The sequence below is a fragment of the Xenopus tropicalis genome, chromosome 1 (genome assembly GCF_000004195.4).
Source record: "Xenopus tropicalis strain Nigerian chromosome 1, UCB_Xtro_10.0, whole genome shotgun sequence".
Lineage (NCBI taxonomy): Eukaryota > Metazoa > Chordata > Amphibia > Anura > Pipidae > Xenopus > Xenopus tropicalis.
Window position 1 is genome coordinate 200,806,598 of NC_030677.2, and position 27,000 is coordinate 200,833,597.

Sequence of the window (27,000 nt, forward strand, 5' to 3'; positions counted from 1 at the left end):
TGGAAGTACCTACTTACTGGGAAGGGGTTAATGTGTATAGTAAGGCAAGATGGTGTCAGGGGGAGGGACTTCAACTGTAGGCTAGTGTGTATAGTAAGGAGATCAGCATTGTCATGTTCCAGTGTACAGAGTAGTGCATGGAGAAAATAAGGGGGCTAAACTGCACCCCATGGAAGCACCTCCTTTCTGGAAAGGGGTTAGTGTGTATAGTAAGGAAATCTGCATTGCTGTGTATTAGTGTACAAAGCATTGCATTGTGTCAGGGGAAGGGGCTACAACTGGAGGTTAGTGTGTATAGTAAGGCAAGATGGTGTCAGGGGAAGGGGCTACAACTGGAGGTTGGAGTGTATAGTAAGGCAAGATGGTGTCAGGGGAAGGGGCTACAACTGTAGGTAAGTGTGTATAGTAAGACAAGATGGTGTCAAGGGAAGAGGCTACAACTGGAGGTTGGTGTGTATAGTAAGGCAAGATGGTGTCAGGGGAAGGGGCTACAACTGGAGGTTGGAGTGTATAGTAAGGCAAGATGGTGTCAGGGGAAGGGGCTACAACTGTAGGTAAGTGTGTATAGTAAGACAAGATGGTGTCAAGGGAAGAGGCTACAACTGGAGGTTGGTGTGTATAGTAAGGCAAGATGGTGTCAGGGGAAGGGGCTACAACTCGAGGTAAGTGTGTATAGTAAGGCAAGATGGTGTCAGGGGCTACAACTCGAGGTAAGTGTGTATAGTAAGGCAAGATGGTGTCAGGGGCTACAACTCGAGGTAAGTGTGTATAGTAAGGCAAGATGGTGTCAGGGGAAGGGGCTACAACTCGAGGTAAGTGTGTATAGTAAGGCAAGATGGTGTCAGGGGAAGGGGCTACAACTCGAGGTAAGTGTGTATAGTAAGGCAAGATGGTGTCAGGGGAAGGGGCTACAACTCGAGGTAAGTGTGTATAGTAAGGAAATCTGAATGTTTCAGTTTACACAGCAGAGCACAGAAAACATAAAGGGGCTAAACTGCAGCCCATGGAAGTGCCCAGTGATGTAAGTAACACAGAGCAGCCCCTATAACTGCAGGGTGGGGTTGGGAGATGGGGCAGGTGTATGGGTTCCACCTGGTACCTACTCGCCTCGCTCCTCTCCCCGTGCCCTGAGAATTCCTTAGTCAGTGAGCGGTGATGCATGGGTGCAACTCATTGCGCAGGTCGCCGTGTATGTACGGTAAGAGAGATGTAACTCTGAACATAGAACTACTGTACCTGCCCAGGCATACTTGGGGGTAATATATCAACACTGGGCAAATTTGCCTGTGGGCAGTAACCCATGGCAACCAATCAAATTATGGTTGCTATGGGTTATTGCCCATGGGCAGATTTGCCCAGTGTTGTTGAATGAGCCCTATCTACGGCAGCCAACAAATTCACTATTTGGCTAGTGAGAGCGCCAGGCCGGGCTGTATGTACCAGCAGCAGTAAGCGGGTCTCCCTGCCCCTGCATTTACCCCTACAGTAACTTTGCCCCAATCGCGGGCTCTGAATGAAGAGAATATTCCATGCATCACTTTATTCATTAATTAACAAACTAGTGGGATTGCTATTGACTAAAATGTTTTTCCCCCCTCAGGAAACTTGGATTTTGGTTTCAGCCGTGATCGCCGCCCTAATGATTATTGACCAGTGAATTCCCCCCCAGCGCCTGGCGAGATCCCATTTCCCACCAGTCAGTCCAATCTGAACGCCGCCCGGGCCGATGTAGAACTGATGGTTCACATAATGTTCAAAGCCTCGGATTTCCATAATGCCCATCACTCAGGAGAATGCCGCGCTCTACCTCGCCCTTCTCCATCGCTGGCTGCAGGACAATGTAGGGGGGGAGAGCGAAGCGCCGGAGAAGCGCCTGTACCTGGCCGCCATACGCAAACTAACCCAATACATACAGTTCAATTTTACGTTGGATGAAAGCGCGTCCAAGTACAGCCAGGGGGCCTTGGATATGGAAATCTGCACTGTCTACTTGACCAAGGGCGATGATGATGATGGTGACGTCCTGGGTCTGAGCTTTGGAAATATCCCTATATTCGGCCATGGCGGGGAGAAACGCAGAGGCGGGAAAAAAAGGAGGGTACAGAACGGGCCGGTCCTTGATGTCGGATGTATCTGGGTCACTGACTTGAAACGACAGAGCAAGGCGGCCAAATGTGGGAGAATGAGACTGCGGGACGAGGTTCTGTCTCTAAACGGACAGCTCATGGTCGGCGTGGATGTCACCGGGGCCAGGTAAGCCCAAGTCCAACCTTCTCTTCCACAGCTGGAAATCCTACAAACTAACTCATGTAAAATTGCTCACTGTGCTCCTCAGAGCACTTTTTTTACAATTTACATTCATTTTTTCTAGCTTTCAAGACTGCCCACAGTTGGCCGAAAATTAAGTTTGTGAGAAGAGGAAAGTTTTGTGATGTTGCTCTGCTTAGAACTGAGCAAAGAAACAGTCAAGTGACTGCTCTCTGCTTGCTAACTTAATTTTCTGAGCAGAGCAACATTACAAGCTTCTTTAAAACCTAATTTTCTACCAAGCGTGTACAGTCGGCTGCCTGTGGTTGTGCTTTCTGTGTGGCATACTTGCACAAAATGCCCATTCAGAGTTGCCCACTGATGCCATAGACAGTCACTATTTATTGGGCTGGTGGGGGGCTGTTTGGGCCTCTGGGTACTGGGAATGCCAGTCCAGGCCTGACCCAACCCCTCCCTGCACAGTTATCCCAGTAGCCATACCCTATCGCTTCACCCCAATCCCTCCTTCCACCACATTCATTCACCTGCCTGTAGCTCAGCCGGCCCTGCGGGGGCAAACCATGGGGCAGCATTAGATACAGTTGGGCAGGAGGAATGGAGCCCTTTGTACAGGAAACTTTTAAAAATGTGATCTATAGGGTTTTGTTTTCCTTTTATGTATACTCCTGACACAAAAGCCCGGTGTGCAAGTCAGTGTGTTTAATAAAATGCCCCCCCCCCCCCCCCCCATAGACTCACACAGGACTCACTCCTTAACTATAAACACAGCTAATAACAATTGTGGGAATTATGAATGGTCGGGTTCTATTGTGTTGCACTTATTATGGGAAGTGTAACCGGCGGCTCGGTTTTTATAAACAGCTCTCAGTTGCATCCTACTCGGTACTTGTGGGTTTATTGTGTGTGAGGGGAATTGTGTCCTGTATAACTGGGCATGTAATGCTGGGGGAGGGCCAAGCGCGCAGGAGCTTACGCTCCGTGGCATAAGGGGGGTTATTCAAGGGAAACCGCAGTCCCATCAGTCTAGAAAGCACCCAAAAATGTAGTGGGAGTGGGAGGGAACAGTGAGTGGAGAGAAGGGGGTCGGAGGCAGACTGAGGGTTAGTTTTGGGGGTGTATTGGTGACGCATAGCGGTGCGACATTGTTGGGTGCATTATAGGTTTATTCTGCATATGGCAGGTAGTCAGGGCAGAGACTGGTAGGAAAGGGGCAGCCCTTGGGGAATGGTAGGAGAGGTGTAAGAGCGGGCAGCGGGGTTCATGACGGATTGGAGGGGTTCAGTTTAGGCAGGGGTATAGTTACCCATTCAGGATATGACAGGGGTGTGGATGAGAATTCTTTCCTGTCTCTTGTATGAGGCTGGGCCCACTATAGGATATATGCCTGACGTGAAGCACCATCATGATTTAGTAGTAGACATTTGGATGTAGTAAGTGAATGAGAGGGCAAAAGTCAAAAGTGACTCCTAAGGGTGAAGACACACAGAGCTACTTAGTAGCAGCTACTTGTCACGGCTACTAAATGCTTCAAAATACCCTGCTGTAGACAGACTACGTGTGTTTTAGCAGAGGCAGTTCTCAGTATTGTCTATGACAGGGGATTTTCTGGTGTTTAGTAGCCATGACAAGTAGCTGCTACTAAGTAGCTCCGTGTGTCTTCACCCTAAGCAGCGGGCTCTTTGTGTAAATGACCATAGTTAGACTGGGCAGTAGACAGGGTGTAAGAATGAAGCTATGAGGTACCCTTACTGGGAAAGGGCAGATAAGGAGATAGAGGCTGTATGGGAGACACACAAGTACAGTACCAATAAAGACAGAGTGTGGGTCGGCAGTGGCTAAGGCTGCAGGATTAATAGAAGGAAGAAGTGCCCTCTGGGTTTAGAGGAAAGCTGATCATTTTCAGGCAGCAAGTTACCGGTCATGTTGTTGGTTCATTCAGTAAATATAAATGTATTCCATTATTTTGCTGTTAAATGTTACACTCACGCTGCATTTGCAGAACTTCTCCTCTAGGGGTCACTATGCTCTTTGTAATCATCTCCTCTGTGGATGTGACTCACGCTTGCACAGTAAGATATCGGGGGGGGGGGATGTAGGATACCTTAGAGACGGCGCCACTAGAGGGATCATATTCTGTGCCCCCCAGTACATACTGGCACACTCATGTATAATTCTGCCAGACAGTCACTGCAGGGATCCTCTGGTTGAGTGATGGGGCCACAAATGGCAATTACCAGACCCCTGCTGCACTGGGCTATGAAGAAATAGGGGACCCATGGACTGTTTGCCCCTCTGTGCCCCTCGGGGGGGGTAATCTCTGAATGCCAATTCCTTTTCTAACTTGGAGAAACAGTGCTGCAAATCCCCCTGTATCCAGGCGATAATTGGAAGCATCAGGCAGCGCAGATAAGGCCTATAGTGTAATATTACATAATAAAATCCAGAGTTATGTTCCTGGGGGGAGACCTGCAGGGGAGACCCCAATGCACGCATTTCAAGCTGATATTTCCACAACAGCGTTACTCTTGCGCCCTGGAAGACTGACAGCTCTGCCGCATATTTCTGATGGGAGGGGACGCGCCTGGGCGACGGAACACAAGGAACCTATTAATATTTTACATGTTCTATAATCTGTGGGAAACGGGGCTTGGGATTCTTTCCACCCCCGTGTATACAATGGGAACAATGCCCCTAATAGTGAGTGGTACAGTACGGGTACTTATGGGGGCATGGGGAAAAATAGACTTTGTGGGGCTTCTAGAAAATCCGACTTGTCAACCCGCAGCCCTTTCTGCTTTTGTTTCCTTGCCCTTTCTTTGCCTTGGGCTGGCTACAATAACTGCAGATTGGCAACATTCAGTCAAACTGTCCCTGTCGCCATCTTGCCCTTTATCTCACTTTTCCAAACTACAATGGCGACTCTAAGGGGCTCCTACACTGCCCCTGTTTGGGAACAATACTGCAAATAATAATAAAGGCACGTTATTGGTTTTTATTGGGGAATAAAAGACTTTGTGGCTCTTCTATAAAATGGAACTGGACAATGTAAAGCCCTTCAAACCTATAACTCTTGGGGGACATTGTGCATTAAAGTTTGTCAGTGGTTGAAAGGCTGCCGGGTTGGCAATACAGGTATGGGACCCCTTATCCGGAAACCCCTTATCCAGAACGTTCCGAATTACGGAAGGGCCATCTCCCATAGACTCCATTATAAGCAAATAATTAACATTTTTAAAAATGATTTCCTTTTTCTCTGTAATAATAAAACAGTACCTGTACTTGATCCCAACTAAGATATAATTACCCCTTATTGGGGGCAGAGCAGCCCTATTGGGTTTATTTCATGGTTAAATGATTCCCTTTTCTCTGTAATAATAAAACAGTACCTGTACTTGATCCCAACTAAGATATAATTACCCCATATTGGGGGCAGAACAGCCCTATTGGGTTTATTTAATGGTTAAATGATTCCCTTTTCTCTGTAATAATAAAACAGTACCTGTACTTGATCCCAACTAAGATATAATTACCCCTTATTGGGGGCAGAACAGCCCTATTGGGTTTATTTCATGGTTAAATGATTCCCTTTTCTCTGTAATAATAAAACAGTACCTGTACTTGATCCCAACTAAGATATAATTACCCCTTATTGGGGGCAGAACAGCCCTATTGGGTTTATTTCATGGTTAAATGATTCCCTTTTCTCTGTAATAATAAAACAGTACCTGTACTTGATCCCAACTAAGATATAATTACCCCTTATTGGGGGCAGAACAGCCCTATTGGGTTTATTTCATGGTTAAATGATTCCCTTTTCTCTGTAATAATAAAACAGTACCTGTACTTGATCCAAACTAAGATATAATTACCCCTTATTGGGGGCAAAACAATCCTATGGGGTTTATTCAATATTTAAATGATTTTTAGCAGACGTAAAGTATGGAGATCCAAATTACGGAAAGATCCCTTATCTGGAAAACCCTGGGTCCCGAGCATTCTGTATAACAGGTCCCCCCTACCTGTACTAAGTCAAATTGTCTCCATCTTGCCCAGTATTGTAATTTTCCTTCCTACAACTGCTACTCTATGGGGGTCCCATATAGCCCCAATTTATGAACAATACCCCTAATAATGAAGAGTACTTTATTGGTCTTTATACTCATACAGGCAGTGTAGTATCCCCTAGAGTAGCAGAGAGGCCTGTGGCTTGCATCAAGTAGGACTCTCCAACCTGCAGCTCTTGAGGCATTAGTAAACTACAACTCCCAGCACATCATAAGGCTCTGGCAGTTGAGATTAACAATGGCTGAAAGGCTGCAGGTTGGGCGGTGATAATTGTTACTGTTGCCTTTTGCTTGATGGGAGCTGATATGGGCTTTACTCTGCCCCAATTATCTTCACCCCCCCAAAGGCAACCCTGACATGATCTGCTAAACCCTATTATTATTATTATTAGAGTGCTGTGGAAAGGTGGGGAGGTATAAAAGGTGACGTAACAGCTTTGGGGCATGGATAATGTGACAAACAAACAGATTGTATTACAAAGAAAATAAAAGGGCTTACTTGCCCTTTACTTGGGCTTTAAGCCATAGAACTTTGATCTGTTGAGTTTGGGTATAAAAGGGATGAACTGTTTAAGAAATACTGTAATTTGCAGAGATGCTTAGAAGAACATTCAGACTTTCTTACAGGGGGTGATGTATGTTATAGTAGTAAATGGGACCCTGTATCCCCTAGCAACCTATCAGGCGTGCGCTTTTTGTTATTCTAGCTGCTTTAGACAGGGAACAGCTTGGCTGCTGATTTTGGTGTTTGTGTTCCCAAAACCTAGAACAGGAGTCACGATGTGTTATTTTTTCCTTTCTGCGCCCAGTGATTGTGACTCGCGTGCACTCCGGGCCGTTCTGGTGCCGAGAGAAGTGTTTTTAATGGAGTCGGAACAAATGTTCTTGAGAGGAAATGTTTTCGGGACAAGCCTTTGAGGTGTTATCTCTGGCTGCTCATATTCACATCCAACAATAAATCCCCCCCTTTTCCAGCATAAATACAACTACCAAAGTTAGATAAAGCGCCCCTTGCCCAACCGCCCAATCAGCTTTTCTTTCTTCCACTTGCTTTTTTTGGAATTTAAAGGGGAAATTGTCTTTAGGTTTATATCCATGTTATAGGGCTACTATACACACTCAAGGGCATGGCAACTTTAATGCTGTCTCCTACAAGAGCTATGGGGAGCTTGAGATCTTTGCACAAAATGTGGGCCCCGGAGCTTGCCATTATTTACATTGCTGTTGCTTGGGGTGGGGCAAAGCCACAGGAACCAATAGAAAGATAGGTAAGAAGGCACTTAGATTGTAAGCTCTACAGGGCAGGGACCTCTTTCCTACTGTGTCTCATACCACATGGCACTTACTCCCTGTGTATATATATATATATATATATATTTATATTTATTGTATTTATTTATTATAACACTTGTCCTCCCTGTGTGTAATTGTGTATATTGTAAGACTGTACAGCGCTGCGTACCCTTGTGGCGCTTTATAAATAAAGGTATACATACATACATACATACATTATTATCCACATGAAAGGCTTTGTTGCCATAGGGCAGGAATAGGTACTCCATTGGCTTGTCCTATATGTTATACTCATTTACTAACACTGGGCAAATTTGCACATGGGCAGTAACTCACAGCAACCAATCAGGGGTTAGTTATGTTTAGCCAGGAATACTTAAATACATATTTAATTGATTGCTACAGGCTACTGCACTTCTGCCAATTTGCTCAGTGTTAGTAAATGAACCCCATAGTCATTAATAGAGAAGAAGTTACAAACTCTGTGTTATAGTTCTGTAATATCTGGGGCACAATAAAACTCATGCTGTCGGCATATTTACATTCTCGTGTCTGTTTGCCCTTTTGGGGATTTAAACTTTAATGCTACCATTTATTAATATAACGCCCTGCTCATTAAAGGCCCACAGGACCCTTAAATATCCCAACAAACCTGTGCTTAGTGCAGGGCTATAGCTATGCTGATATAATATATTTAGTACCAATTTGTTCATTTTATGAGAATACCTAGGCAGAGGTTTCTGCAGTGCAGGGTTCCATTATGGTTCTGGAAACAATGGCCAAGCCTTCAGTGATATCAGACCACACCCCATAGGTAGCTAGGCCACACCCACTTCTGTTTTCCCATTTTATGTATATAGCAGAGTAGAAGGGTTTCTGATGGTTTTAAGATAGTGACTACCCGGCCAATCTAAGAGGCAGAGAGTCAAGCACAGCTCCTACAGCAGGTCGAGCCAATAATTCCTTTTAAAGAAACTTTCTGGGAAAATACTTGTTCCCACTGTAAGGCTGGGAGAGAGCCCAGGGCAAATGCCCTCATTGTCTGCCCTTAAATGAGGCTCCAGAATGTACAGAACCATAGCAATGCTCCTTCCACGAGGCCGGACGTCAGTAACAGCTCCGATCATCTGCTAAGCATCAGGCCGTGAGTATGTGAAGCATCTGTGTTTGGCCTGGGGCGCAGGTGGCTCTGCTTCTTACCGGAGCGCTTTATTCTCAGAGCCAGCATTACTTCTTAATAGATGGAACACTTGGCATTTCCATGGAGCTCACCGTGCGATTAACCCTCCATCAGATTCTTGCACACATATATTCTCTGTATGTTCTGTCTATAGAACATATGTTCTAGGTTGTACCTTCAGTTGCCCATCAGTAGCACCCGCAGCGAGTGCACGGAACTCACAGACAAAGGACAATGCTACATTTGATGTTATTTCCACTTTATCTTTATAGTTGTTTTATATTTCAGAACCCTTTTCCTTCTCTTCTCTTCCTATAATAATGATCTTGGCAATAAGCACAGGCTTTAATGTTGTTGTTCTGAGAGGCTGCCGTGAGTATTGTTTCTAGTAAAAGCCACTAAAATGTGCCACGCTGACTGATCCGCATCCAGCATTAGGGGCAAGAGAGCTGTGCCGGCATCCATGAATAATACATTCGCCCATTCCGGCTTCCTTCGCTAACCGTAACGTTGCACAATCACTCGGCCTGGGATGTTAATCTGTAATGACAAGGTTCTGGCTCTCAAGAGCCCAAGGGAAAGGATTTTTGTTTGGATAAGAAGAGGCCACAGGGTGGAAGTATAGGTGGTACCCAAACACTGTGTGCTTGCCCTCTGGCTATGATATGGCCTCCAAGATGAAAAGGCAAAACTCTGCTTTTGTCAGTTGTAATTGACAGATTAATTTATAGGCAATTAAAGCCATAATTAAATTAATTAAAGCTCTTGTTCTTTTGAGCTTTACATTGAGTGCCTTATATGGCTGGCATATGTTCATATCGCTTGCCAATCAGCTTCCTGGGCACAGACTGTGACTAAACTGCCAGGGTGCTCTAAAGGAGAAGGGTAGTGGACTAAAAGGCCTTCCCCACCTTCTGCTGTTTCCTATGAAAATAAATGCCAAAAGTGCTTGCTATGGCCAGTTCTAGACTGCGGGTAGGGAGGGGAATTCGGACTATGGGGCCGATTCACTAAAGGTCAATAATGCTTATAGCATGCTTTTTTGCGTTAAAAAGTGTGCGATAATTAAGTACCGATTCATCAAAGTCATTTCGCATTCGTTAAGACGCATATCGCATGGGCAAAAAAACCCCGCACTATCGCAAAGCGTTATTTCTATTGCATTGCGTTAATTAGCGAATAGAAATAATACTAACGCATGATTCACAAACACATATGAAGCGTTAAACCCGCAAAATATCGCATTAGTCTGTGCGAATATTAACCCCTACTTGGGGCAGGCGGTAATTATAGAAAAGTACAGTTCCTGAGCTTTTGGCAACACAATACGGACTTTGCAGTGGGATTTATTCAAGTCTGTGTTGGCCCTAGAGTGATGCAGACGCCAGTTTGCAGGGAAATGGGCATTTTCAGAACAGTCGTTTTCAGAAAGTAACGCTTATGTGCGTAATATCTCTATAGCGCTAAATATCGCACGCAGCAAAATATATTTTGCGCGGCGGAAAATAACGCTTGAAATCGGTCATCGCCAGATAAATAACGCAAAGAACATCGCTTCTTAATTATGAATCAGCCCCTATGTCTCTTCTACTTAACAGCCCCATGCCACTCAAAATACAATGTGTACCATAGGGTTAATAATGGGTCCATCATTGCACAAGTCACACAATCAATTGCATGAGTGAGCCCTGTGTTTGGAACTCAGAGTTAGTCTTTCACTGACTTGAATATCCATTTAGGATGGCCAAACACAGAAGAAGTGAAGTTTTGGACAGTTACTGTTACGTGTATGGTGGCCCACCAGTTCCAACTGATATCTATATATGTGGGGATTGGGCAGGTTTGAAAATGTGATTTGTTGATGCGCCATGTCACCCAGTGCCCATACCATGTACAGTCCCTTGTATGAACTTTGTCTGTTTAGCCTGACAAGGCTAATGCAGGAGATTGACCCATGGCCAGTTAAGCTGGCCACACACGTGGCAATTTTTGATCTTTCAGGGCTGAATCGTCAGATACAGAGGTAGAAACAATAGGATTTCTACCTCCTTCTGCCAATTCAGCGCTGAATGTAGATTTTGCTCAGGCGCCTTCAATGGCGCCCGATCAAAGTCTTTTAACCCGACCGCCAAGTCGACCAATATCAGCAGCCTCCTGTGATATCGGTCGCCTCGCTGAGTTGCCATACATGCTCCGAATAACGTATGAAACGAGGTTTCATACAATGTTATCGGTGCGTGTATGGCCAGCTTTAGTCTCTTTGGGTTATGTAACACCCAGTACACATAGAGGAATGTTCCCTTTCTGTATCCCTGTTCTACTTTGCCATTCTACTTTAGGGCCTTTCTCAAAGGATTTAAAGCCATTTATCCCAATTTATTTCTTCATGCTAGGCAATGTATCTAATGTCCCGGCACACAGATGGCAGCCTTCACCTTTGTACAGAGCTTTAAGCTCCATATCTCTCAAAGCACACATTTATTTCGGAGGGGAGGGGGGTCAGCCATTTGTTCCGTGCATGGTAACAGCCAGGTACAATAATGTGCTCCATAGTTCTCTAAATGAGACATTCATCATTGTTAATCCCAATATAGCCATCATTTTCTAATTAGTCATGCTGGTCAGCTCTGTGATCTTACCCGCTGCAGATGTTCCTTTCTTCCATTACCCAGAAAAAAAAGAAACTTTCCAAACAACCATGACAACTATATTTTAAGTAATGTAATGGTTGCCGTGAATGAAAAGCTTTTGTTGTCAACATTGAAGGGATATGAATTCTTTTGGGTTTCAGTAGAACATCTGTAGCCTCAGCCAATGCCAAACTCACGCTACTCCTGGAATTTCCCTTGCGTTTGCTTGTTGGGTCGGCATCCGTTAATCTGCACCGTGGCCTCCGCACCTTGGAATCTGGCAGTATCGTGTGCCGGCTAAACACGCACGTTTCTTGCTTGATCAAAAAAACTGAATTATTGCCAAAATTGTTTTAAAGCAAATCAGAGACGCTTCTTAAATTTGACTCGACTTTCACCCAGTATTGCTAGAATAACACGGTGTAAGGGGATGTGTGATTGTTTTTCCAAGGTGATGGATGGGTGGAGGGTTTGGCGTTCCCTCGGCAGTGGAATGTTTGTGTCTGTAGCTTGGTGGAAGCTTAGAAGGCGGCTGTCCTAGGGATCGTTGTACTGAAGACTGGGATCTGGTTTAAGGGGAGACCTGGTGAGGTGGAGCCATCAACAGGCTCCATAGCACAGGACTTGGGGGCAATGTTTACTCTAAGCTGTGCTGTTTACAAAAAAAATTTGTGTATCCATTCTGACAGCGCACAAGTGTAAAATGAGCCCATAGCTGAAAAGGAATTTTATTTTTAAGGGAATATTACTTGGGGGCATTAAGAAATGCAATGAAGTCTTAAAAATTATGAAGATTTAAGGTGGCCATACATAGGCGGATTTGAGTCCCTTAAGGTCCCCATACACGGGCCGATTCTTAGGGACCGATATCGGCAGCTAATCGGCCTGTGTATGGGCACTAGCGACGGGCCTGCCCTACCGATATCTGGCCTGAAATCGGCCAGATTTCAACCAGCTGGTTAGAAAATCTAGTCGGATCGGGGACCACATTGGCTCGTTGATGCGGCCCCCAAACCAACTGCCCCATTGCCGCCAATATAAGCCAAAGGATCGAATTAGCCTACTCGCTCCCCGATATCGCTCACCCGTAGGTGGGGATATCGGGTGAAGATCCAATCTTAACATGTATGGGCACCTTTAGACTGATTCAGCAGCTTATCTCCCTGTGTATGGGGCTTCCCTAAAGGTGGCCATACACGCACCGATATTATCGTATGAAACCTCGTTTCGTACGATAATCGGTGCGTGTATGGCATGTCAGCGAGCCGACCGATATCGCAGGAAGCTGCTGAAATCGGTCGGCTCGCCGATCGGCCAAGTTAGAAAATTTTGATCGGGCGCCATAGAAGGCGCCTGACCAAAATTCTCCCTTCAGAGCTGAATCGGCAGAAGGAGGTAGAAATCCTATTGTTTCTACCTCCTTACCTGCCGATTCAGCCCTGAATGGTGTGTGGCGGATCTGATGATGTTTCGTGAGATCGCCACGTGTATGGCCAGCTTTACTGGAATCTGGGCAAAAATCGGGCAGGTGTCGATCAGGCAGGTTTGATTTTCCGTCGGATCGGTTACCATACAGCTCATTGATACCTCCTTGGTCTAACAGCTCCTATACCCACTGTTGTAATTTGTTTGGCCCTAGGGCGAAACAATGGAATTATCCCAATATCACTGACCTTAGGTGGGCATGTCAAGAGCAGATTTGCTCATTTGGCAACCTCGCCAAATGATCGGATGTTAATGTGTATGGCCACCCTTAGTACATAGGGGTCCAAGATCTAGATCTTAGGTTCTCAAACTGTGGCACCTGCTCCTCTAGGTGGAACTCCTTCAGTGTATGAAGGTGAAGACCAAGTCATGGGCACTTAGTGAATCTTTAATTATAGTGTTAGGAAATAAACATAGTGATGACTGCATCAACTTGGGAGATCAAGAAACCCCAGTGTATGATGGCACATAGACTTTCGACCAACATCAAGCATAAGAGATGGACAGACAAATAATTAACTGTACCTTCACTTTCCATTTCTGTTATTTTCCCAAGCTGCTTTGTATTTATTCCTTGCAGTTTTAACTACACTTCCCCTGACTCGGAGAGTAACGTGCATTTTCGGACGCATTTGCCATTTTTTTCCCCCAAGGCACCGTATTTTCCCAGAATTCATGCATCATTGAGGGCCCAATGCAGCTGTTAAATCAGACTATTTGAGGTTAAACAACTTCAACTTCCATCTAACAGTTTTGGATATCTGTTTAGGTTTTTAGTCTGCACTGGAACGGAAACTGTGAACTGAACCACTGTACATTATAAATAAACACTTACTGCTGAATACAGTAGTTTAGGCTTCAAGCCCATACTTACCTTGGTACCACCAGGTTATGTTTTGAGTGTAGTCAGATTATTCCTCTCCACAGTAATAATCACCTCCAAATACTGTCAAATACTGTCACACACAAACATAGGGGAATTCATTTTACAGGATCCCCTAAACACCACTTAAGGGCAACTAGAGCAATGATTAGCTTGAATGTTTCCAAGGACCGGGGATGGGGGGTTCGGCGCAACTAGTGTTAGTTACATTTTATATTATGCACTTTACTATTAATATTATTATTACATACAGCTTAATAAAGTACTTTGGTCCTTGTTGTAATCAGTAGAAATCTTCCTGGGCTTTGCATAGCTATTGTCATGGCTTTGTAACGCATCAGGGAGTTGGGATCACAAGTAATTGGGAGCAGAGGTGGCCCAGTTCAGCACAGCCCACGGCCCGGCACCAGTCCCCGGACCGGTGGTTGGGGACCCCTGCTTTAGATATAAGATCAAGGTCCTGGCACATTAGCTGTGCCTGGAATAAAGACACTATATGCACTCCTAGCATAGTTTGGATATCTGCAAACATGGACAGCAGTGGTTCTTGAGTGAACGGTACCTTGCCACAAGCAAATCAATATGGAGAACCTGCAGCAGCAAATAATTTGCACACATAGGGGGTACATATCTGCCATAAGCCTTTGGTCCCTAGGCTTTTGGCCAATGATGAGTTACTAACCCTCCAATAGAGCTTTAAGCTTCTGCTCCATCTTCTAAGTTTAGTAACAACAGGATTTAACTAACTGGTCCTTTTTGTTATGCCTTCGGTTCTTCCTTTCTTTGTTAGAATGGACCCAAAGGGCTCAACATGGCTCCCAGACCATAATGTCTACCTAAGGGTCACCTGATCCTTACATAATATCTAGACCAGGGTGAGGGTTACCTGATTGGTACATCACACGTTAACCACTTCGCATACTCAGAGATCTAAACCTTTCTGCTGTCTCTTCCATAGGAAGACCATTTCCTTATGAGCCTTTATACAAGGTTTTCTGCCTGGTACAGGAGTATGGGGCCTCTGTGACTCTTGGCACTTGGAGTGGTCGGTGAAAGACATCAGGAGTCAGGTTGCTCACCCCTCTAAATGTGCCCCAAATATCTTCAAAGGGGCCTTTCCCTGCCCCAAAATATATATATATTTAGATTAAAACTTGAACAGGAAGCATCAAAACTCTCCAGAAACAGGAGTTGTTTGAGTTCTGGGTATAACTGCACAGAACAATCTAAAGCGGTTAGCAGAACTTGTAATAAATGTCATCGGCTTCATAGCAGCCTGTGATTACGGCTTCCTTGTCTGTGCAATTCTGGCCCAAAAGCACATATCTCCGGCTTTATTTTCCTATGTGACGCTGCGCAGCCCCTGCCAGAGATTTCCCACTGAAACAAAAAAACAAGCGGATCCTGTTGCAGCCAGGCTCCAAAATGTCAATTTAAAATAGAGGTTTGGAGGGTTTTCTTTTCTTTTTCTTGTAACTCTGTGAAATTTTTATGGTTGCGCAAAAGACGGGTTATGAACGGCTAGATTAAGGGAACGGCCGAAATAAAAAGAGTTATTTTCTTAGAAAAGAGACTTAACAGAAGAACTGGAATCATAAAAAGGGAAACCAGTAATTTGGTTCTAAGTGACGGTTCCATATTGTTTATATGAAATAAGGGGCCAGCATCAGGAATCAAGTTAGCAGGGCCGTCCCACCGAGGGGGCCCCAGTTATTATAGGGGTTGTTCACCTTTGGATTAACTTTTAATATGGTGTAGAGAGTAATATTCTGTAATTGGTCTTCCGTTTTTATTTGTAGTTTTTTTAGTTGACTTTTTGTTTAGCAGTTTGGAATTTCTGCATTTATCTGGTTGCTAGGATCAAAATGACCTTAGCAACCAGGCAGTGCTTTGAATGAGAGACTGGTATATGAATAGGAGAGGTCCTGAACAGAAACAAAAGTTATAAAAAGTAACAATAAAACTGGAGCCTCACAGAGCAAAAGTATTTTGGCAGCCGGGGTCAGCGACCCCCATTTGAAAGCTGCAAAGTGTCAGCAGAAGAAGGCAAATAATTAAAAATAAATAAAACAATAATGAAGACCAATTGAAAAGTTGCTTAGAATTGGCCAACTTGGAGGTGAACCACCCGTTTAACCAACTATCTTGGTCCATACCAACAAGTAGAGGATGGCTCCAATGAAAATGGATGCCTGACCACACCCGTCACCTCCCCAGCCATGCTCTGTATTAGTGTTACCCAACCTACGGCCTCATCGACCCCTGTGTAACAAAATAGGGACCGTTTGTGAGCCCCAAGCCATACATTAAAGCAGACCTACCCATGTAAATGTGGTTGCACTTTAGCAGTTTGCATTCATTTTAATTTCTAAACAATTTCATGATATTAGCAGTGAACAACAAAAGTGTAACCGGCACCTCTGTCTGGGCAGCAGCAGGCGGATAAATAGGGCAAAACGTAATTACTTATGTAGCAAGTGTCTTCTGCCGTTTCTCTGCTCAGTTCAGTTGCTCCTGGCTAGAACTGAGCATCAGGATACAATTCCTACATCAGTAAATGAAGCTGTAACTGTACAGCCTGGCTGCCACTGTGGCACAAGCAACCATGGGGTGCTCCTGTTATCCCTTGGATCCCTTTTCCGTGGGCCAGTAGAGGGTGGCAAGGTTCTAATGGGCAAGAAGGAAAGCACCTGGACTAACAAGGAGCTTCGGACCATTCATGGAGGTTGCGTCTCTCCTTTACAGCCATAATGGGAGGTGAATCTTGAAAGTGGAGTTGCTTGACTTTAAAGGCAAACTATCTGTATGATTTGCTTGGCATGTCGAGCGGCATTTAATGATTTAGCGCTATCCCTGGAGTGTGAGGCAATTTGTCTCTGGTTTCTCTAAGTGCCTTTCTGTTTACTCCGGGAAGCTGGAATCATGTTTTCCTGAGACTTTTCATTTCCACCTGATGTCCATTATGTCTAAAATAGTCAGCCATTAAAGCCCATTTTCATTCCTTTCCAACAAATTACGCCATTTATTTACTAATAGGGCAGTCGTAAGCAAGAAGAATAGCTGAGGGTTTGTTACAGTATTACTGGCATGGGGTTTCAACTTTTCAGTTGGTCTTCTTTTTTTTATTTTTTTATACTTTTTAAATTATTTGCCCTCATTTAACTCTTTCAAATGGGGGTCACTGACCCCGGCAGCCAAAAAACTATTGCTCTGTGAGACTACAGTTTTATTGTTATTGTTCCTTTTTATTACTTATCTTTTTATGTATGGCCTTCTCCATCGATGTTCCAGTTTTTTTCAAATCAAAGCCTGGTTGCTATGTTAAATTAGACCCTAGCAACCTGGTGGCTGCTGAAAATTCCAAACTGGAGAGCTGCTGAACAAAAAGCTAAATAATTAAAAAACCACAAATAATAGAAAATGAAGATCAATTGTAAATTGTCTTAGAATAACACTATATACGTTATACTAAAAGTTATTTTAAAAGTAAACTACCCCTGTGGTCATGCCCAAAGAAACATAGAACATTTAGTTTTCCTTCTAAAATGATGGTATTCCTTATAGTACAACAATATGGTATAGGGTGTGCTTTCCCTTTAAGGTGAAGACACACGGAGCTACTAGTAGCAGCTACTTGTCGTGGCTACTAAAATAGACAATGCTGATCATTTACTGCTAATTGTCTCTATGTGTGTTTTAGCAAACGCAATTCTCAGTATTGTCTATGGTAGGGGATTTTCTGGAGTTTATTAGCATTGAAAAAGTAGCTGCTACTAAGTAGCTCTGTGTGTCTTCACCCTTAAGGTAAAAGTCTAGAAAATTGAGCAGAAAGAATATTCTAATGGATTTGAACCATTTCTCATTCGCCGTATTCAGGCCGGGAGTCACTGTAGGGTGCAGAACAATGAGTACTGGGTCGGATCAAACTTCACAGTGGGATCTCTGGCACCCCCATACAGTACGCCCAAACTTCTCCCAGGGGGGGTTCCTTGTTGATTGAAGAAGAGGAGGAGGAGCTGTGTGTGAGGAAGGTGAAGAGGAAATACTTGGGCTGTCTGATTCCTAACTCAGCAGAGCAGGGAATGTTGGATAAGGAGCTGGAGGGGGGCTACATGCTGTCGGCCCCATAGAGACACCCATAGAGTCTATAGGCAGTGAGTTCACCTAAGGCTAAACCCTTAATGGGCCGCTCAGCAGTTTATAGGGGGCTGCAGAAAGCATTTGCTTCCCCTCGTTTCAGCCGAACCCATAATTGTACCGACGTGCCGTGCAGTAAAATGGATCTGGGAGTGAAAAGAATCCTGGTCCTATCCAGAAATGCACTGCTGTTTCCCTAATCCCTGGTAAATACAGGCAGCCGGCCAGCTAAGCTCCGCTCCACGTATTTAGCTCAGCACTTTGGGAACTGGCGCTCAGAGATTTTCCAGAAGCCCATAGACTCACACACACACACATAGCGAGGCGAAGGCAAGGTACACACACCTCCTCCTCTTCATCATCTTCATCCCTACAGTGTGTTAGTGGACTCCGGGCATGGACTCCGGCAGCAGGTGATTAAGCTCATTAGAAGACTCTAAAGCAACTAAACATGGATTAACCTGCTGAGGAAGAAGCACAAACAACATATATATATATGTATACATAAAGCGGACAATAGGAGAAACAATGGAAGAGATTTAAAAGCCAGAGGTATGACTTTGTTGTTGGGGGTGTTAAATATGGGGGGAGAACTGTGGTACAACTTTTAGAATCACTTTGGATTCTGGGAGTTGTAGTCCAACAATGGCCCTAATGTAAAGTGCCAAGTGCAGTGGGTAAGTGGGGGGCACGTGAGGGCAGGCTGGCAATAACTTCATCTCTTTCTGTTCTCTGAGACTCAGTAGGGAGATGAATTCCCCTCAGTAAATTGCATTATAGAGATATTTCATACCTTGATATGTTGCTCGTTTATAGACCTTTCAACAGATAAGAGACAATTTATATCCACTTGACACATCTTGACCTCATTTCACACCAATGCTGGGAAATATATCTATATAGGAGTATTTTATTACTTGATGGGCAGAGATTTTCTGATCTGAATGAGCAGCGCTGTATAAAATTAAAGGGAAAGTAAAGGTCAGCAAAAATGTTGTCTATTTTGTGTTATGGGGATGTGGGGAAGTTTCCACCGACAGCAGCCCTATTGCCTCTTAGGTTGCTGCAACCACAATTATCTTCCGTTCCCTAGTGTTTATGGGAACAGCTCAGTAGCCCTGTTTTATATTAAAACAGCCAGTAGTTTTTCCCTATTTACTTGACCTTTAAAGTGAAAAAAAAATCTGTGGAGCAATTCACTGATAATAGAGGAATATAGAGTCATGCTTTTAACTTGTTTTACCGTTATTAACATCCTAATGAACCTTGGTCTGTTCTCTATGCCAAAGGTCTGGATATTAGATTGCAAGCTGTCAGGGTCAGTAGTAACCTTGAAGAGATTGGTATCATCACTGCATCATGATTAGCAGCAATATGAGAGGCAGTTTGTGATTGGACAGACAATATAGACTTATTTTAATACAGTTTTATCAATTGGTTCCATTCTTATTTATTTGGGCCGGGAGTGACTGGAGGCTGCATTAGAACATCATTTACTGCGTCGGATGAAATGTTGACATTTCACAGCTGGATCCCTGGCACCCCCATACAGTACGCCCATGCTTCTCCCAGGGGGGGGGGGTTCTTGTTGATTGAGGTTCTCTGAAGAAGAGGAGGAGGAGCTGTGTGTGAGGAAGGTGAAGAGGAAATACTTGGGCTGTGCTGTCACTTCTGATTCTTAACTCAGCTGAGCAGGGAATGTGCCCCTGGGGGGGGGGGGGCTCGGGGGTAAATCAGAGCTTTTGCGATTCTCAATTGATAGTGGCTGCCTGTGGAGCTTGGAATTGCTTGAACCCCGAAACGATATATAAATCACCCTGTGTACCATTGCCCTTACCCAATGTCTCATTTAATGTGCCAGTCCAGCAGTCATTATGTTCCCACTTGACAGATGTATTTTTTTTGTATTAAAGGCCAACTATACCCCTTTCACGTGTTTTTTGGCTGCTGTATCAGCCCCATACTATAGCAGCTGTGCACTGGGTTTTGGGGCAGTTTTAATGGATTCAACACAGTACAACACTGCCCGCAATGCCATCCCACTGGCTAGAATGTAAATCGCCAGTGGGATGGCATACACGTTGTTGTGATGTCCCGCAGTCGCCCGAAGTTTCCTCTCAAGACAACTTTGGGCAACTGTGAGACATTGCAGCGACACTTATGCCGCTGCCCTAAGCAATTTTCAGTGCTTCTTTACCCACAGTGCAGCCTTTAACCCTGAATTGTACTGTAGGTGCGGCTTTTTAGGAAGTTGCGCCCGCCGCAGTTCCATGCAATGTGTTGAAAAGAATTAACTCTTGTGTTGTGTCGCTCTTGAGGTGCAAGTTGCAGTAGCGTATTCAGAGGGTGCGTTGCTTCTGGAGCAGAAAATAGTGTTCCTGTCCAATTTGCTGGGCGCAATTCTGATGCACTGTTGCCACAACCCGCAGTGGGAAGCACCATGTCCAGGGTGGGGTTGGCTCCCATGTTCCCCAGCACCTTTAGGTGCACGATTAATCCGAACAGGCAGGACCAGATCCGAACTGGCAATCTGTGGAGACTGGCAAATGCTAGGGGGGGACGGAGCATTAGGGCCTCTGTGTATTTAAAATGCCAGGGTCTATTTTAAATCCCAGTCCAGAAATGGGCAGGACAGATACACTGGTGCTTAATGCAACAGCAATGCAAGAAGGGTAAAGTACCCAATATGCACAACATCTATGTCCATTTTTGTGCAACCCCATTACAGTCGTAAATAATCTCCCCTTTCTCTTGTGCTCAGTGCTGTGTAACCAGGTTTGGACCCTGGTATTTCAAGTACACAGAGGCCCAAACAGCCCCTATAGGCCCAATAAATAGTGAGTGTCTATGGCACCTTACAGCAGCCCCTCTGGCATCTGATAGAACCCACAGATTGCCAGTCCAGGCCTTTGGATAACCAGTTACACCATGTTGTACCATAACTCACCAATAAAGGCCACTAAATGTATAACTCCCCCAGGGGCAGAACCTGGTCAGCATAGGGGCTGTATCTGCCAATCACAACAGCAGCCTATTGTGTACATTTTCCCTGTAGTCAGATCATTTTTTCCCAATACGAAGTGAGGTGCCTGGATACACAATAACAGGGAAGAACTGAAACCCCATCCTTACACATCATTATAAATCAAGCATTAATTAGAATTCATTAGTCTGTTGTCTGCATCCAAGCTCTTTCCCTGGCTTTCAAATGCAAAAAACCACCCGGCACAATTACCAGACCCTGAGTGAATTTGGGAAACTGCGGCAGCGCCGGGATTTGCATTTAATCTGCATTTCCCGTAGATCAAAGGGGCTTCATTAGCCTGAGCTAAAGGGGAAGATGCTGTGAGAACTTTATTTCTCATTTCACATGAGTTTATAATTTCCCTCCCTGACAGATCTCCATCCAGCCCCTTTCCACTTGGCATTTCGCACAAGGGGGCTCTCCATACAAACACACACATTATCGGCAAACATAATAGAAACTCCCCCCCCCCCACTTGTTCCTGACCATATTTATTAAAAATACTGGGATTTCTCATGGCTTGTCGCATTTGCGAGTTCCTGAGCGCTGCTGTACTGTGCATCCCCGGCACTTTATCAATTAAATATACTCCTGGCACCCACAGCATTTCCACTCCCCATGCTCCTTAAAGGCTCCCTGGTGGTTTGTTTTTCCATTTTTATAGGCGCTTCTTAGCTGTGGTTTGCAGGCCTTTTGGGCTTATGCCTGAATGGTTCAGGCATAAGCCCACTTACTTACCATGTAACCGGTTGCAGCTGTATGGCTGCCATTTAGCTATAGTGCCAGGGATATGTAATGTGGCCGTACACTGTAAGACCTGCTTGTTTGGGGGTCCCCGATCTGATGGAAAAATCTGCCCAATTTTAGGCCTGCATTCTGGCTAAGCTTTAGGAAAATATAGGGCAGCCATCTGCAGGGCCGTCCTTAGGCCAAACGGGGTCCTGCACAACAGCAAACACCCCAGTTCCGCTTGTTGCAGTCTTTGCCCCCATGCATAGAGCACTGGGACATCAAATAACAAAATAGAATTACCTGTCTTCAAATAATAACATATTGGCAATAAGGGAATAGCCAATCAGGTTTTAGGAAATAGAGGCTTGTGATCCCATGAGAATGGTCTGTATTATGCAGTTTTTGTTCCATTTTGGTTTTAATCTTAGAAGACAAATAGAACCCTGTGAATAAGAGATTTAAACCCAGGGTCAGACTGACCCACTAGGGTTCTGGAATAAATCCTGGTTGTCCACGATCCTGGTGGGCTTGTCTCCCTGCCTACCCACTACCTGCCACTAGCCATTTTGGCCTGAACCACCGCAGGTTGTAAAACAATACCAAACAAGAAAGCAATATATACTGATTAGTTATTAGGGTTGGAATAACAAGTATCCCCCGTGGGAGAGTGCGGCTCTATGGGAGCCTTCTATTCACTAACTGGTGGCACTTCCTTGTGCAACAAAACTTCCATTCAGTGTTTCCTGTAATGAGATCAGTCTCTCAGAAGTTTCCTTCTGACAGGCTCACCTCCGCCACCACCCGCTATGCACTCCTCTGCTTGGCTCCACCCTCTCTTCTTCTCAGCCCCACCCAGAACTCTGCTCAGCCCCACCCACACCATTCAAGCAATAATTAACAGGACACCCATCATTCATTAGGGCAGTGGCTCGTGGGTTTATTTTGAGCACTTCACCTGCCACATTTTTTAGAAGTCCATGGCCAAATTGTTCATATTTGTCAGCCATTGTCCATCTAGTTGCCTAGAAGTGTAGCACTAGCAGTAGGGTGACGATTCTCTCCTACAAACAAGCTCTGCCCATTGTTCTCACTATTAGACAGGTAAGGGACCCAATATTGACCCATGTGTCCTTTATCGGCTCAACCCCCTCTATACCATCAATGTAGTTATTAGAATTTAGGTGGAGCAACAGTGTTATTGTTCCAATAGCATTTCATTAGCATTGAATGTTTAATAGATACTAAAACACCTATGATTTTCCGCTCTCTTACTCTCGCTCTGTTTTGCCTTCTCCTATAGGGAATATATTAAGTCTATACTTTCCACTATACATTAATTAAACATGCTTTATGTTATGTGTGAATGTAATTGCTATAGAAGACAGTGTTTAATCCTTTGTATCCTCAGTTACTGACCGTGAAACTATATAGCCAAGTCCGTTCTCCTCCTCGCCTGCCTTCAGCCTTAGATTCAGTATTGCCAAATACATTTGGTTAATGGAAATATTTTCTCTCTCCCATCACTTAAATGAAGACAAGAACACATTGTGCCTCTCTTATGCAATTTTCTGTAAGTTCTTCCAGGACTCTGGGGGGCCCAGTTTGGTCCTTGCTTCCCTGTACTGAGGAATTTGGGAGTTGTACCTCCTGGTAGGGATGATGTCTGGCTCTCTAATGTGCGCATATCAGCCAAAAAGTACTGTTTAATATGTAGGTGCCCAACATGTGTTGTCCATTATATATAAGCTATGAAGCTCTTCCAGCTATATGTGTGTATGTGTATGTGGTGCCTGTGTTCCTCAGGCATTTTGTACTACAGGTATAGGACCCATTATCCAGAATGCTCGGGATCTGGGGTTTTCCGGATAAGGGGTTTTTCCGTAATTCGGATCTCCTACCTTAAGTCTGCTGATAAAACTATTTAAACAGTAATTAAACCCAATAGGCTTGTTTTGCCTCCAATAAGGATTAATTATATCTTAGTTGGGATCAAGTACAGGTACTGTTTTATTATTACAGAGAAAAGGGAATCATTTAACCATTAAATAAACCCAATAGGGCTGTTCTGCCCCCAATAAGGGGTAATTATATCTTAGTTGGGATCAAGTACAGGTACTGTTTTATTATTACAGAGAAAAGGGAATCATTTAACCATTAAATAAACCCAATAGGACTGTTCTGCTCCCAATAAGGGGTAATTATATCTTAGTTGGGATCAAGTACAGGTACTGTTTTATTATTACAGAGAAAAGGGAATCATTTAACCGTTAAATAAACCCAATAGGGCTGTTCTGCCCCCAATAAGGGGTAATTATATCTTAGTTGGGATCAAGTACAGGTACTGTTTTATTATTACAGAGAAAAAGGAAATCATTTTTAAAAATGATTAAAATGGAGTCTATGGGAGATGGCCTTTCCATAATTCGGAACTTTCTGGATAATGGGTTTCTGGATAAGTGATCCGATACCTGTATTTTGGTTTTCTCTGGCCTAGCTCCCTCACTGAGCCACCTTTCTACCGAAGAGCATACACTTTGTCCTACTGCCCTAAATTTGTGCATTAGTCGAGTAGAGGATGCTATATCCAAAGCATTAGCAGTCTATATATATATCCTACAGACTTCAGTGCCCAGGTCAACTTTACTACTCACATGATCCCCATACAAGCTAAGCAGATAAGCACGGCCCGCCCCAGTAGAACTCTACTGACTCTCTATAATCAGCTTATTGACGGCTGTGTGTTCCTGAAGAGCTTCTGTTATTCCTACAAGCAGTAAGCATTGGTGGGCAAGAGTTTCCCAGCCTTACTTTATAGAGCAGTAAGTGTTGGAGATTGCCACCCAACCCATATTTCACTAGCCTAGTCAGTGTAATACCAATGCCAAGGCCAGGGCCAGTATTACAAATTTACCAGCAATGTACTTACTGGTAAATTTGTTATAACTAGTCCTCTTATCTACCCCTGTCCACCTCCAGTTCTCTCCCCCAGCTCGCCCCTCTACCTTGCGCTACTCACTGGGTTCGCTTGATGTGGCCGGTGACATTACAACCCTGCCCTTATTTGCATAATGACCCCGCCCTGATATCATTAACACGCCCCTGGACAATGATTATAGCTGGCCATACATGTACCGATAAAAAAAAATTCAGAACTGATTTTCGGCCCCTGTGTGGGCTCAGAATTATCGTTCCTGATCATTTTCGTACCTTGGCGATCGGTCTTTTAGTCGATCAGACAGGTTAGAAAATTTTGGTTGGATAAGGATAAAATCTGTGCCTGTATTGTGTATCGGACGATATCCTTGGGGGACCTACAATGGGAGTCACTTTCATACGCTGATTCCCTGCTCTGTGCTGCTGTCACTTACTTAAAATTGGTGGAGAATGCAGGTAAATTATTGGCTCAGCTGGCAACGGCTGTAAGGCAGCAAGCTTGATATCAGTATTCCTCACCTAATAATAATTTAATAATACAAATAGAAATGTTATGATGAGAAGAAAAAGTGATTTAGAAAAAGGACCCTGTGAGTTGTGCGGGTTATTGCTCGGCGGAAATGAAGGAAACGGTGATGTGTCCACTGTGTTCCTTCCCAGGGGGGTCGGCGGGCCGGGTGAGAGGATGTTCATTGTTCCTCCCATACAGACTTCTGCGAAGCTTTCATGTGAACCAGACATTCTAAGAATGAGCTACATAACAATCATGTTGTTTGTAGGTGGGAGCCCCCCACATACTATTCACTGGCATAGCCCCCCCAAGCCTCCCCATTATACTCTCTCAATGAAAGTGTTTGATCACGGCCAATCAAATTAATCATGTTCTCCTGTTGCTGGGTTTGTTATCCAGATTCTCAGGGGACTTTATACTGATTAGTTATGAGCTGTAACATTAATGAAGGGAGTAACTGCACTGCTGCTCTGTCCCATCCCCACCAAGGACATTTTGTTCATATATTTTTACTCCTCAAATAACCGACTGTTTAACATATAGCACTTTGGTGATTGGCCTCTGCTGTTAAAGGGGTAGTTCACCTTTTGATTAACTTTTAGTATGTCATAGAATGCCCTACTCTTAGCAACTTTTTTGGTCATTATTATTGTGTATAATTTTTTTAATTACCGTATATACTTGAGTATAAGCCAATCCGAATATAAGCCGAGGTACCTAATTTTACCTAAGAAAACTGGAAAAACTTTATTGACTTGAGTATAAGCCTAGGGTGGGAAATGCAGCCGCTACTGCTAAGTTTCAATAATCAAAGTAAATACCAATAAAATAACATTAATTGAGGCATCAGTGGGGTATATGTTTTTCAATATTTATTTCAAAGAAAAACAGTAAACTAGCTCTGTAAGTGGAGAAGAGGGTCAACAAAAACAACAGGCACTGAAGGGTCTGGTTGCGGGTGGCCTAATTTGCACACAAAGGAGAGAGGGTGCTAGTCTGGAAGGGAACCATGGCACCCGACTTGAGTATAAGCCGAGGGTGACTTTTTCAGCACATTTTGGGTGCTGAAAAACTAGGCTTATACTCGAGTATATACAGTATTTGCCTTCTCTTCTGACTATTTCCAGTTTTAAATGGGGGTCACTGACCCCGGCAGATAAAAGCTGTTCCTCTGTGCGGCTACAACTTATTGTTAATTTTTATTAATTATCTTTCTAACTGGACCCTCTTTTATTTATATTCCTGTCTCTCTTTCAAACCTCAGCCTGGTTGCTAGGCTAAACTGGACCCCAGCAACCAGATAGCTGTCCAAATTACAAACTGGAGAGCTGCTGAACAAAAAGCAAAATAATCCAAAAACCACAAGTAATAAAAAAAAAAAGACCAATTGCAAATTGTCTCAATAGCACTTCTACATTCTACTAAAAGTTAATTTAAGGTAAACAACCCTGTTAATATTTTATAATAGTTGGGAATTTAAAAAGACCATTGTTTTGCAATTTGTTTTCTGTTAAATAATTAATTGGGGTTATTTTTACTTTACTTTGTAGATTATATATTTTTTTAGATTGTTTTGGTATCATGAAGGAGATGGGACAATTCCTACATTTTCTAATTAGATTTAAACGTATTTAAGCATATTTTACAAAATATTTTGTCATTGAAACCTGTAGAACAGGCTAAAAACCTTTTTTTTACATACAAGCTCCCAGGAATGAAGAGGAAAGCTTGTCTAGCTCTGAATACAAATGCTAAAGTCAAATGAAGCCGTTAGCCAGGGAATCTACTAACAAAACTTCAAGGCAATTAGAATTTGTATAGAGCTGTGGGGGCTCCCGAAGGGCCGGGGTGACCCCGG

At 44.0% G+C, this 27,000-nt stretch overlaps 1 protein-coding gene across 5 annotated transcripts in view; it reads left to right on the top strand.

Annotated features, from left to right (window-relative positions):
- Positions 1-27,000, top strand: part of pdzd2 (PDZ domain containing 2) — a 160,735-nt gene that overhangs the window by 34,019 nt on the left and 99,716 nt on the right. For 4 of the 5 annotated variants that reach the window (XM_031894800.1, XM_031894792.1, XM_031894794.1 and 1 more), the window contains exon 2: positions 1,601-2,253. In XM_031894800.1, coding sequence (XP_031750660.1) covers positions 1,775-2,253 — 479 coding nt within the window. In that variant the 5' untranslated portion in view covers positions 1,601-1,774. Of the gene's footprint in view, positions 1-1,600; positions 2,254-17,890; positions 18,493-27,000 lie in introns of those variants that run through there. The other variant, XM_031894808.1, reaches the window with a different exon arrangement.